This window comes from Lathamus discolor, chromosome Z (genome assembly GCF_037157495.1).
Source record: "Lathamus discolor isolate bLatDis1 chromosome Z, bLatDis1.hap1, whole genome shotgun sequence".
NCBI classification, from domain to species: Eukaryota; Metazoa; Chordata; class Aves; order Psittaciformes; family Psittacidae; genus Lathamus; species Lathamus discolor.
In genome coordinates, this window is record NC_088909.1 from 96,068,278 (window position 1) to 96,081,294 (window position 13,017).

Sequence of the window (13,017 nt, forward strand, 5' to 3'; positions counted from 1 at the left end):
GTTTTACCCTAAGGTTCCCTTAGTGTTGTAATACAGCTTTGTGGGTCTGGGGGGAGTAATTTCCCCCATTTTCTCACAGCAGGTTTGTCGTGGTTTAAGCCCAGTTGGCAACTCAGCAGCGCAGCCTGCTCACTCACTCCCTTCTCCCCACTTTCTCCACCCCACCACCACTCCCCCCCCAGCCCCGGGGGGATGGGGAGGAGAATCGAAAGAATGTAACTCCCACGGGTTGAGATAAGAACAGTCCAGTAACTAAGGTATAACACAAATCACTACTGCTACCACCAGTAATAGTGATAAGGGAAATAACAAGGGAAGAGAATACAAACTGCTCACCACCCGCCGACCAATACCCAGCCTGACCTGAGCAGTGATCCAACCCTTCCGGGTAACTGCCCCCAGTTTATATAATGGGTGTGACGTGCTGTGGTATGAAATACCTCTTTGGTCAGTTTGGGTCAGCTGTCCTGTCTCTGCTTCGTCCCGGCTTTCCCTTCTCCCTGGCAGAGCATGATTCTCAGAAAGTCCTTGGTCAGAGTAAACATTACTGAGCAGCAACTAAAAACATCGGTGCTATCAGCACTGTTCCCAGGCTGAAAGTCAAAACACAGTGCTGCACCAGCTACTAAGAAGGAGAAATATGACTGCTACTGCTGAACCCAGGACAAGGTTTTACAAATTTTCTTTAATTCTGGTAGTTAAGTGCAGCGATAATGAAGCCATAGTAATTCTTGGGGAGAAAGTGGCCAGTAGTTAGGAAGATGTAGACTGCAAGGAGGGGACCCCTCAGCCCTCTGATCCTGTGTGGTTTTGAGCTCTAGAATGAAAACTACAAGAGAGACACTTTCAGCAGATTAGTCCTCTGGCCAGAGGTTACCAAACCTGGTGATGATTACCAGATCACTTACTATTTGCTTTGGTTATGAACTGACTCTTAATGTTTAATAAAAATATAAAAGGAAAGAAAAAAAAAGGAAAGAAAAAAAAAAGATTATGTATGGAGGTGGAAGTACTTGGTAATGGGAAAATTGAATGGAAAGACAGAGATGGAAAAATTAGATTAGACTTGGTCAAACAACACTCAAAAGATGTCAGAAATGATCCCTTATGTAGCAGATTCCTAACAGCTGTAGAGTCTGTGATCAAAGTGTGTCTTTGCAATGAAAAGGGAATACATCATGGATATTAATACGAATGTACTTGGCTAATATGAATTTATAGCAGCATGCTTCAAGTCCTGTAAAACCTGAAAGAAATTATAATACTGTGTGTGGTACAGCATCTTAGAATGACACTGAATTACTATGATTTCAGAATTAATTCTTGCCCTTATTTTGCAAGCATGACTAATGTGTGATCCTCATAAATTTTGTAGGTAATTTAAGTGTCAGGCAACTGTTTCTGAATTTGACACAGTAATTGTAACTTGAGACACGTGAGTTGACTAAGGAAAGATGAGGTAGGCTTATTCAGCTGTGCAATAGTTTCACAAATGCATTTGATATCTGGTGAATTAATTAAATTAGGGAATATTTGTAAAATGTTAAGTAGTAATGGTATATTTTTTGTCAGCAAAGAAATTAGAAGTAAATGAGTTTTGTTAGCGTTCTTTTGTTTAAGAAAATTACAATCTTTGATATTGTCAGAAAAGCATAACTGCCTAAACTAGGGACAAATTCCATTCTCTTGGGTGTTAGTATGAATTCAGGATTTAATCAGAATTTTTGTGTGTGGTGAGCATTATGCTGATTTAGCTGTCTTAGAAATGAGGCTTTGCTATTGTGGTGTTCCTGTAGTGGCTAAGGAGCAGTTTATAAAAATTAATCCAAGGTACTTTCTCTTTTTACTTGTTTATATGGATTAATGACATTTAGTCATGCTTGTCTTGTGGAATTGAATGACAGAAGTTTGCTCAAAATAAGTGTGAAGGTTTCTTCTGGTATATCTCGTTTCAGTTTGAACCAACAAAGGAGCTTTGGTGAGCAAAAAGGTGCGAGGTTCAAAATCTGTTTTGTGGCTCAAGCTGGTCAGAGCTGCATCACTAACAACTGGACTGTTGCATTCAGATGTCAGACTTGTGCCATAAACTGTGCTATCTGAGGATTATGAGAAATGTTTTTTATATAAATACTTTAGAGAATCTGAATTTATTAAACTATGTTGTAGGATATTCTGTCCTTCTCATGCCTTTCATCACTGTATTGTTGGAATGAAATATTTCTGCTCTTGAAAAAAAAAAAGTATTTATTTACAGAAACTAATAATCAAGGGTGTTTATTGTATGTGAACTTCATGAGCTTATTGTATCTAATAATATCTGTGAGAAAGATGTCAATATTATGGTATTACCTTTCAAATGTTCTTCAGATTCAAAAAAGAAGCAGCATGTTCTCTGTCCTTCACTGTGTGGCTTTGTGGCTACCAGGGAAGGCTAAACTGGAATTTATTCAGAATAATGCTAAGAAAGTGGAAGATAGTTACCAAAGATTGCCTCCATGTTCATAGGATTAAGCACTATGAAATAATTTCCAGAACTCAGTGTCATAGTGGATAATGTCATGTCATTGAATAAGGAAGTATCAAATTTAGTCCTCTTAAAATATGGCTATATATTCAGTCTGAAATATATCCAAATCAGAGCATTTGATATTCATGCTGCTGATGCCAAATGTGAAATCAGGGCATAAGGGAGATCTGTAATGGAATTTTCCCTTTGTGTCAATAGATGTGAAATATATTTATTCTGGAGACATGTGAGGGCCAAATATCCGTAGACACTGTTGGTGTGTCATACATTTGTTTTCCTAACCTGGCATGACTGTTCTTTGTTTTACCTGCTTTCTGCTCTGGATGTAGTTTGGGTGGTGCCCTGACAAAATGTAAACCAGCTGCTTTCTTACGTTGTAGTCATCTGCAACTAGGACAACATGGTATCTGATTCACATTTAAATAGGTTCTGGGTGTACACAATGATTTAACAGTTTGGTTTTTGGTTCTTAAAAGTGGCATACACTGAACTCTGATTTTGGAACCACTGTCTTCTGAAAATGACCTCCCTTGAATAAGGGAGCATTAGGAATGGACAGATAGGAACTGCTTTGTGATGCTTGAGGGAGAGATGAAGTAGTTTCTTTTCAAAAAGCAAGTATAAAGTGTACAATATTCTGTACTGGAAGGAAATAGTTTACTTGCAACAAGGAAACCTGTGTTTTTCTATTACAATGTTAATAATCAAAGAATGGTGTGCACTGTGGATGCATTTATCCAGAAGAATGCCTGTGTCTGCCACATCTCATTTATGGTGTACGTGTCGGTTTGGGAGAACTTGCTTACAGCAGTCTTCACCCCGGTCTGCAGCTGATAACTGTATGTAATGTAGGATGTATGTAATTCATGGCTGACTTCTAGCTAATGCTGAAGTAATGTCAATAGGTCACAGTGACCAGACTCATGTCCCTAATTGCATGTTCCCGTCTGCGACTGTATTAATCCCAGAGTCATGTGTTGGTTTCATGTGTAAAGTTGGCTCATTTATCTGACTGAAAGCTTCCATTTTTTCCACAGACCTAGCCTGCAGTTGGATCACAAGCTGATCTGAGTGCTGTAAGCTGAGATTTTAACTTCCTTCTGAAATTGTAATGTACCCTTGGAGAACCTTTACGTGGCTTTTAGTAAAGTTCTATGCTACTGTAAGAGGCTTTCTAAAGTTGAATCTTTTGGATCATAGAAATATTAAATCTATTAATTGGGGTATTGTATCAATCTATGTAGCACCTAGCATTAACACTTTTCTGGTTCTTCTGGGGATTCTCTTGAGAAACAAAACCAAACTGCAAAATTCTTGAAAGGATCATGGGATGGATAAGATGCAGTGTGTACTTGAGAATGCAAGACAGACATGTCAAGCTGTAGTTTACCGTGTTTCTCTTGAAAGATTACCAGTTTAAACAGCTGTTCTGCTCTCTTTCCCCTTCTTCCCACTATACAATACTGCTTTTTTCATTGTTCTCATGTAATTGTGTCTTTCAGATGAACATGACTGGGAATCTCAGGTATGTTAAAAGCTTTCCTGCCCCTTTTCCTGTGTTGCGATTGAATGTTCAACCATGCAAATGCATGTACTGTCCTTGCTAGGGCAAGAAGTCCATGTTTCTTGTATGTTAAGCATGGAGTGGGATCTGAAGTATCTCAGGTGTTCTGGTTGGCTTGCTGGAAATCTGCTACCTGGGAATGTAACTGCCAAGGGAACTCGCTTCAACCTAAGTTCAACCAAATGCCTAACTTTCAAAGGCATAGGAAAATAAATACAAGCACACTGATTTTGAAGACCTGTTCTTGTCACAGGTAATTCCTCCTTTATGGTGTACAGCTGCTGGAGTTGCAAACTATGTTAATGATAATCAGAGTTTTGCCCTGTGAGGTAATTGGGAAATCCAATATTGTTGACATATGTTCTGATTCCTGGTGTGGATAACTTGCAGGCTGAATGAAATTCAGGAAGCACTTGCTTTAATTTATTGACAATTTAAATGCACTACAAGCAAAAAGCATCATGTTTATCACTTGGGTGAATAATCTACAGTCATGTGAATGACACATTCTAAAGGTGCTTTAAAATTATGTGGGATCTGAGACTCTGTATGACATTCCCATAGTAGCTAGCTTCGACTCAGTCTTTGTGGTTACCACTGGTACGTAAAGATTCCTATGCCAAACTTGCTATAGTAGTAGCACCTTATTAGGGCCTCTGCGTCCGCTGAGAAGAGGCATCTTTGCTGAACGAAAACAGTGTCAAAACACCTTGAAGCCGTTTGTGTTTGAGAGTTCAGCAGGTTGCCACGGGGTGTCACCAGTGCGCTCAGGATCGTCCAGCTTTTAATGGGGATGTTTCCTGGTAGTTATGTCAAGATAGAATCATAGAACAATATAATAGTTAGGGTTGAAAAGGACCTTAAGATCATCTAGTTCCAACCCCCCTGCCATGGGCAGGGACACGTCACACTAAACCATGTCATATGAAGTAAAATTCTGCTAAACCCCAAAAGCACAGTACAGAAATTAAGAGCAAGAGGCCCCTGAGCTTTGCAGCAAGCAGCCTTGTGCTTGCAAATGCAGGGAACCTGCTGGTTAGTCTTGGCAGGCTTCCAGGCTCTTTTGAGTGTGTATTTGTAGAACTAGGCTAGAAGTCAGACAGACAAACTTTACTGAAACTGGGGAAGAGGCTGACTGATTCGAAGAGGCCTTTTAAAAAGATGGATGAATGAATGGTAGAGACTCATTTTAAATAATTTTACAAAACATGTAACAACAAAAGTTTCCTGTTTTACCATATATTTCATGTGAAAGGTAAGTTACCTTCATTACTAATTCTTCTGTTCATTGATTGTGACAGAAATGAAATATCACAGGAAATGACTATCTGCTTTTCTTGTTAGTTTTATATCATTGAGAGTATCAACCAAACTGTTGATGAATTGCCCACTGTAGAGGTGAAGCTGTTCTGAACTCCACACAGCTGTTCCTCCAGCAGCTGGATGGACTAGAAGAATTAGGCACATCAATTCAGGTGAGAATGGATTGGCACTTGTTTTTGTCAATGCATGCAGGGAACTGTCTCCCTAGTCAATAGATAATAGATTAGTTACAAGGGCTTGGATTGCATGTATGAGTTTGCATGCTAGAAGACTCTTCTAGCCATGAAATGGTGTTTGCCAATGAAGCTCCACACCTATGAAATGGATGACAAAGTCCAAGTTTCAGAAAGGAAACCAGAGATGGGTGAAACTTGCAGACAGGCAGGTGTTGCTTTCTTCATTTCCAGCTCTGGCAACTGTCCCGTAGTGTTACTGTACGGCATTAGCTGCTGTGAGGTATGGGGGTTATGTGTGTCATCTGTTTACTGTGCACATCTGCAAACAAAGTTCTACCATCCTAAGGCTCTGTGCTTTTTTGTCCTAAGTTGCGTACTGAACAAAAGAAAGAAGATTTCTTCACTAGTAATTTTACAAAGTCCTCATAGGCTCTGCATGTAAGGTATACTCTTGTTGATGAGGTTTGTTTGAAAGCTTATTAGCGTAGAGTTGTATTGCAGAATCCAGGGAAGATTGTTACAGTAGTGCTACCAAACATGAACGGACTTGCAGCGTTGACAGCTGCATGGGATTCCTGTTTGCAGTTCATTATTTCTGTAGCTTCTTTTGCTATGTTTACCTTTTCTCTTTTACAGCACTGTTGGTGTGGACTTGTAATATAATCCCATTCTTTCAGCTTGACTGGGGAAGGGGGTGAACAGACTTTCCTGTTCTGTTGCATTCTTGCAACAAAAATACTCCTGTCAAAAATGAGGACTAAGAAATTCATAGGGATTTCTGAATAAGAGTTTAGAGCAGCCTCCATAAGTATCAGTACACAAACATATGGAACTTGTGCAGCTGGTGGCTGTTAAGTATCTGCTGAATAGGCATTTTGTTTTTATCTCGCTCCTGCTGTAAAGGAGTGATAAGTCACTTATCCCTTCTTCAGAACTAGTAGACATACTGACTGTCGCTGTTGAAGGTTATTACACTTAACTAATTTAGACAGTGTTGATGACGGTTACTAACTAAGCAATATATGAATATAAATAGGAGTGCCAAGGGTTATGTTCAGTAACAGACTTTGTGACTCTATTTAAACAAAAATTACACCTTAATTTTATGTACTGCATAATTATACCTTGTAAATGTTGCGGTTTTGAATTGAGATACAGCATTTGCAGTGGGCAGAAAGTCCAAAGTTTTGTATTTTCAAGACTACAGAATTGTAACTACTTAACTTTTAACTGCTGATATTTCAGTGGCTATTTCTTAGTGCTGTCAAAGTCAATACGTGAGTAACTTGCTGTAGTAACTTTAATTCTCTGATCTTGACCAAGTATAAAATGTTCAGTGGCTTCTAAGTTCTTCATAGTTGCTTATCTTAGCTTGTAATAATGACAAGATAAACTGATGTGATCTAGAAACTTCTGTATTGTTTATATGAAAGCAGGGCATCCTGCCTAAAATATGAGACTGCTCTAATGGTAACTAGATTATTATGAAAAAAAATCATGCCAGATTATTTTTCATAATGTCCAGCTCCTCATACAATTAGGTTTTTGAAATTTTATTAATTGAGATCCTGTCTTCTACTATGATACTGTAACAAAAATAATTGTTGACCTTCTATTGTTTGCTCAGAGTTCCTCCAGGGATAAAGAACTTCTTTTGCCAAAGAGAAGGTTATTAATTCTTCTTATTACATAGCTCCAGGATCCTTTCATAGCTTGCTATTGCCTTTCATCTTAAGCTTAGGACTGTGAAGAGAAAATGTTGCCAGAGTTAGTCAGCAAAGGGATTCCTCCATACCTTGCATGTTATTTTCTTCAAAAATCTTGGCTCTGTGGTTCTCTCATTTGCTTTACATTTCCAAAACTGTCTAGAACATGGCTTTTGAGTATTTTATTTGTTGGTTTCCCAATTTAATATTTAATTATGTAAGAATTTTTGTATGCAAATCCCTGCTGATTTTTAACATGTATACTTTTCACTAGATCTGTAAATATCCATTTTTATTTGTAATGACCTTCCTTTCACTGGAAGCTTGTTAATAAGTTGAATATTTATGTTCATGTGGCTTACTTGTGTAATCATTGGTGATGCAGGTGGCAGCCCTTTTGTTTTCCTTAGTTAAATATATCCTCTGTAAGCTCGCTGAGTTGATCTTAAAATAATTGAATGTATCACACAGGAGCCCATAATTAGATTTATGTTCTCAGCCAGAATGTATTTATAACTGTATAATGCTTTTAGGTCTGTATCAAAAGTTTTATATTCTTTCTTTGTTTTCCCTGTAGTACTCCATCCTTGCAGGAAGACAAGGAAGCTGTTAAATAATTTTTTTTTTTTCTTATAATTTTCATTATGTAACAAGGGAATCAGGTTCATTCCACTTTATCCAAAGATGGGTTTCAAATGCTTTTCAATAATTAATATAAAAAATACTTCAGTACTTTGAGTAATACTCAGAAGTACTTAAACACCCTTGTTTCAGGACTGAGATCTATTACCACACTGGATGTCAGTTTAGGTGTTCTCTGTGTATTCTTCATAGTTTAAAGAATTTTCCCTTCTATGTGACTCCATATGTGATTTTCTTGTCTCAATAAGTGAATTTCTTTGGCAGATTGCAATGGATCATAAAGAAAGGTAAATTGCTAAATTTCAGTTAGCTAGAATCAGGGTTGAGGATAAACAAAATTTAAGAAATTTGTCTAGAAACAAAGTTGTTAGTCTCAGAGTTCTGGTTCTCCCCTGTTTACAAGTAAATCAAACATACAAAAATAGCCTGCCTATCTGCTGACCCTCTGGTGGGTTGTTTGGGAAATATTATTTCACTGTATTGGAGTGCTGACTTTGACATTTTATTATGCTTGGTAGTATAAGTAAGCTGGTGTTATACGGTGTATATAATGATTAACCTGTGGGAGCTCCAGAATGCCTCCCTGCTGACATGTTTTTGGCATCAATGGCTCAAAACTCTCCCACTACTCATTTGTAAATGCTATTGACCTTGAAAAGTGTTTGACTTGCATGCTACCACTGTCATGTGATTTACTTCAATGAATAAACCAAGATTATATTAAAAGTATTCTTGATCATTTCAGAGGCTTATTTCATGTTCGCTGCTTAGTTGTAGTCCTTGTGTGAAGAGCTTTAAGACATCTTAAAAATTAAGACAAAGTAGATGATCTACTATGCTTTATAAACTACTCCAGAACAAATTCTTTTATCTACTCATTCAGGTATGTTTGAAGCTTTTCTAAGCTGAAATAAGAGGGTTTGCAGTCTGAAGCACATGGGCTTTGGATGGGGTTTTTTTGTTGTTTTTTTTTTTTAATAATTTTGATTTTAGATAATCCATAGCACCTGAAAAGCAGAAGGTATATTCCCCCAATTATCTAGTTCAAAACTTATAATTTATATAAGCAGAATTACCAGCTTTGCAAATAGTTGTTTCGAGGAAGTACAAATACTCATGCACTATAACAACTGCATGCAGTTAGCCCCCTTCCTTCAGCCTGCAAGGAGGAATGTTGTTGCAGTCACAAATAACCCAAACCCCATACAAAATAAATGCTCTCAGGGTATGTAACAAGTACTCAGGAGTGAATGCTTTGGTAAGTTTGAGAATGCACACTGTTAATTTAAAGGAAGATATTTTTTGAACTGAAGAGAATAAACTTGTTTTACACAAGTTTTTCAATGCTTATGAATTTTTTTTTCAAGACAGGAAACTTGACTTAAGAAATATACATGTTTATATGAAATGTAGGTAGAACTGAAGCTCAGCAATCCACCTTCTAAAACTTTTATGCTGATGCTTAGCCATGGAAGAATGCAAGCTGTATAGTTACTTTGTTTTTCAGTTCTTTAAGCCTGTGTAATTTGTAGCTTTTTACACCTGGAACTGCAGCAGACTTAACTGACTAGTTAGATAAAGTGACTATTTAGGAAAAAACTAACCCTAAGCTTTCCTGACAGCAAAGATGTCTCCACTGTGCTTTATGGGCATCTGCAAGGTTTGTAACATGGACTGTAACAACCGGTACTGCCACCTTTTAAAATGCCTATGGCAGGGCCACAGACAGGCTGCAAGGCTTGACCAGTGCTCTGAATACAATGGCTGGGTGTGCGCTAACACTTTGGAAACTGGCAGCACTCTTTTAAAACCTTGGTTTCCTCATTGTAAACTATCCTGCTGCATGTTCATATCTCAATGGCTAAGCACAGCAGCTGTGTTGGAGACAGGCTGGAAACAAAGGAAAAGCAGTGTGACCTGCAAGAAGTGTGACCTTTCGTCATGTGTGTGAGGGGAATTGGTCTTTTCCTTCATCTGAACAAATGCTCACAATTTTCTGTGAATCCTTGTGTTCCATCAGGCATCATTATGGCATGCGCTAATCATTTGTGGTATTTTTAGACTGTAAATAATAGCAGAGGCATGCTTTGAATTTTCCTTCTAGCAGGAGCAGAAATACCAGCAGTTCACATCACGTGGCTGCTTAAACGAGTATACATCTATTCTAGTAACATTTTCCCACCCAAACATAGCATCCAAGTGCCCTGTGGAAACCATGTGCTTACTGGAGCCTGGCTCACCCCTAGGGGCTGTACGGTGGAAACTTAACCATTCAAAGCCTCTGTCATTCCATTGTTTCTTGTGATGTTAGTCCTTAAAGGACTATGAGCTGGCAGTGTCCCCTTTCAGCCAGGAGGGCAAATAGTATCCCGGGATGCATCAGGAGGAGTGTGGCCAGGAGGTCAACGGAGGTGATCCTCCCCCTCTACTTGACCCTGGTGAGGCCACATCTGGAGTGCTGTGTCGAGTTCTGGGCTTCTCAGTACAAGAAAGAAAAGAAGCTACTGAAAAGAGTCCTGTGAAGCGCCTCAAGGATGATCAGGGGTCTGGAGCATCTCTTCTATGAGGAGAGCTTGTGGGAGCTGGGCCTGTGTAGAGAAGAGGAGACTGAGAGGGGATCTCATGATAAATAAACATCAACATAAACAAACATCCGGCAACAGGACAAGGAGCAATGGCCATAAACTGAAACACAAGAAGTTTCACCTCAACATGAGGAAGAGTTCTACGTTGAGCGTGGCAGAGCACTGGAACAGGTTGACACAGGAGGTTGTGGAGCCTCCCTCTATGGAGCCATTCAACACCCGCCTGGACATGATCGTGTGCAACTTGCTCAAGGTGGCCCTGCGTTGGCAGGGGGGTGGACCAGATGATCTCCAGAGGTCCCTTCCAACACTAATGATTCTGTGATAGTGGTAGGGCAGAAATTTAAGCCACTTTGACTTCACAGGGAGACATCTGCAATGGCACATAGTTGTCTGTGGAAGTGATGGAGGGGGAGATCCCCGTCCTTTCAAACTGAAGGTACTGTAGCACTGAAGCGTTTTTGCACATGCCTTTTCCGTGTCTCTGAGGGGCTTATAGATCAAAACTGGTGGTATCCGTGGGCTGCGCAGCTCTCGCGTCCCGGCTTGGCTTGGCGGGGTGGGGCCGCCGCAGCGGCAGGGGCGGCAGCCGCCGGGGCCCCGGCTGCCGCCTCATCTCCGACGGCGGCCTACCCGTCCCTCCATCGGCCCCGCCTCGGTCGCAGCCGACGTCAGGGCCGAGCCCCTCAGCCTCCCTCTTTTCCTCCGCCCTCAGGCTCCGCCATCCCGCCCGCCGCCGCTCCCCTCTCCCGACGTTGGACAGCAGCAGCCACCACCTCGGCCCTGCCCCGCTGCCTGCCCCCCCCACTCCCCTTCGCCGAGAGCCCAGCAGCGCGAAGATGGCGGCGTACAAATTCCTCCTGCCGCCGCTCAGCCGCCGCATCCTTCTTCCCGCCGCCCGGGCGCGGGGCGCCGCGGTTGAGGTAAAGGCGAGCCCGCGGACCAGACCACGGGCCGGCACTCGGCGCCTGGCGGAACCCTGCCCGGGCGGGCGCCTAGAGCCCGAGGGGAAGCCGTTCGTAGACAAAATCGACCCATGAGGCTGGGTTTCTCTATAAAAACAAGGGGTTTTGGTACCGGTTTTGGCCCGCGGGAGCTGGGCGGCGAGGAGAAGGGTAGAGCGCTGCTCCAGGGCAAGCCGGGCCCCCGCGGCGCGTTGGGATGCGGTTGACCTTGGGGACCAGCCTGGAGGGTTAAGGTTTAGTTTGTTTCCTTACCCCGCTGCGCCACTGCAGTGTGTTGCTGCATATTCCAGTCTTGTCCTCTCACCACTTTGGTGTTTTCTTGAGGTAGGGGCAGGCGTCGGGAGGAAGAGCCCCTGTCAGGAACACGGCTCCCTGCAGCCCTCCATGCACTGCCATTCATACAGTGTGGAGTTCTGCCATGCAGTTTGCTCCTTTGCTCTGTTTCCTCTTCCTGGGGGAAGCTTCTGCCTGACCTCACTGATATAATGGTTTCCAGCCCACATGCAACCATAGCCAAGTTAATTTTTAGTTTCTTCAGCCAAAATTGTTCCTGTGGCTTTTCTTATTTTATTTTAATTGAAGGAGCTCATCTGTTCTTCTCATACCCATGTTTACTCTTCCTGATGCCTTATGGGCAAATAGTCATAACTCTTTCAGTCTTTGTTTTGCTAAGTTGTATTTTGCTTGTCTATAAAGTTTATTTAAATTTTTGTTGATTGTTCTAGAAGCTTGTCTGTCCTCATGTGACTCCTGTTTTAAATCTGAGATGTCAGAATTGCAGCCAGCTCATGAGGTCTTAGCTTGCTGCCTCCGTGTGCAGGGGAGCATGGGTGATCCTAGGCACCTTGGTTCTTCAAGATCTCATTGCTCTCAAAGAGCAGAATGGGTGGGAAAGGGACTGGAAAGAACCTGTTTAGTGTAGAAGGGCATGTACCCTCTTTAGAGACATCCATCCTGGGAGCACATGCATATGTAACACATGCTGCTCTGTTGTTCCCCTCTGTGGCAGGCAGTTGGGAAGATTAAGGAAAAGGTACCACATGGTCTTTTAAAAATATTTTCTGATGTGTGGCACGGCAGTGGTCTGGCCACCTCGAGCCCTAGTCTTCATTTCTACTTGCTGACCTGTTTGTACCAAATCTCCTGAGGCTGCCAGCTATAATATTCATTTTGTCCCTTGCCTGCTGAATGTGATCAGAAGAGACGTTCTTTGCAGTCTTACTGTCCTGAAAAAAAACATTTCTGAGAGAAACATGGTGTAGTTGAGCATAGAGAAGGGTCTTTTTCTCACGTGGCACTGTTCCTTATGACCCATGTACTGATTTTTCTTTTTATTTTTGAGCCCACCAGAGCAAAGAAACATCAGTGTTTCCACTGGGAAGCAGAGGAGCCTCCATTCAGAAAGATTTTATTAATATTCAATATAAGCTCTTGCAGCCTTAATTTTATAAAAGAAGGCAGTTTGTGTCATCTTGAAACTGAGCCAAAAATTACTGCTCTGGTTGTAACCGGATCTTCAGGCAGCTCTT

The 13,017-nt window shown here is 41.3% G+C and overlaps 1 protein-coding gene and 1 long non-coding RNA gene across 3 annotated transcripts in view; one reads left to right on the plus strand and one right to left on the minus strand.

Annotated features, from left to right (window-relative positions):
* Positions 1–6,668: 6,668 nt before the first annotated feature.
* LOC136004789 (uncharacterized) lies at positions 6,669–11,927 on the minus strand. The gene is made up of 2 exons (XR_010608592.1): positions 11,741–11,927; positions 6,669–10,526 (listed from the first exon to the last, which is right to left on the minus strand). It is a non-coding gene; the product is annotated as an uncharacterized LOC136004789 (long non-coding RNA).
* Positions 11,198–13,017, plus strand: part of OXCT1 (3-oxoacid CoA-transferase 1) — an 87,871-nt gene continuing 86,051 nt past the window's right edge. Inside the window, exon 1 of one of the 2 annotated variants that reach the window (XM_065661638.1) lies at positions 11,198–11,446. In XM_065661638.1, the coding sequence (XP_065517710.1) occupies positions 11,363–11,446 (84 nt within the window). In that variant the 5' untranslated portion in view covers positions 11,198–11,362. The remainder of the gene's footprint in view (positions 11,447–13,017) is intronic. The other variant, XM_065661637.1, reaches the window with a different exon arrangement.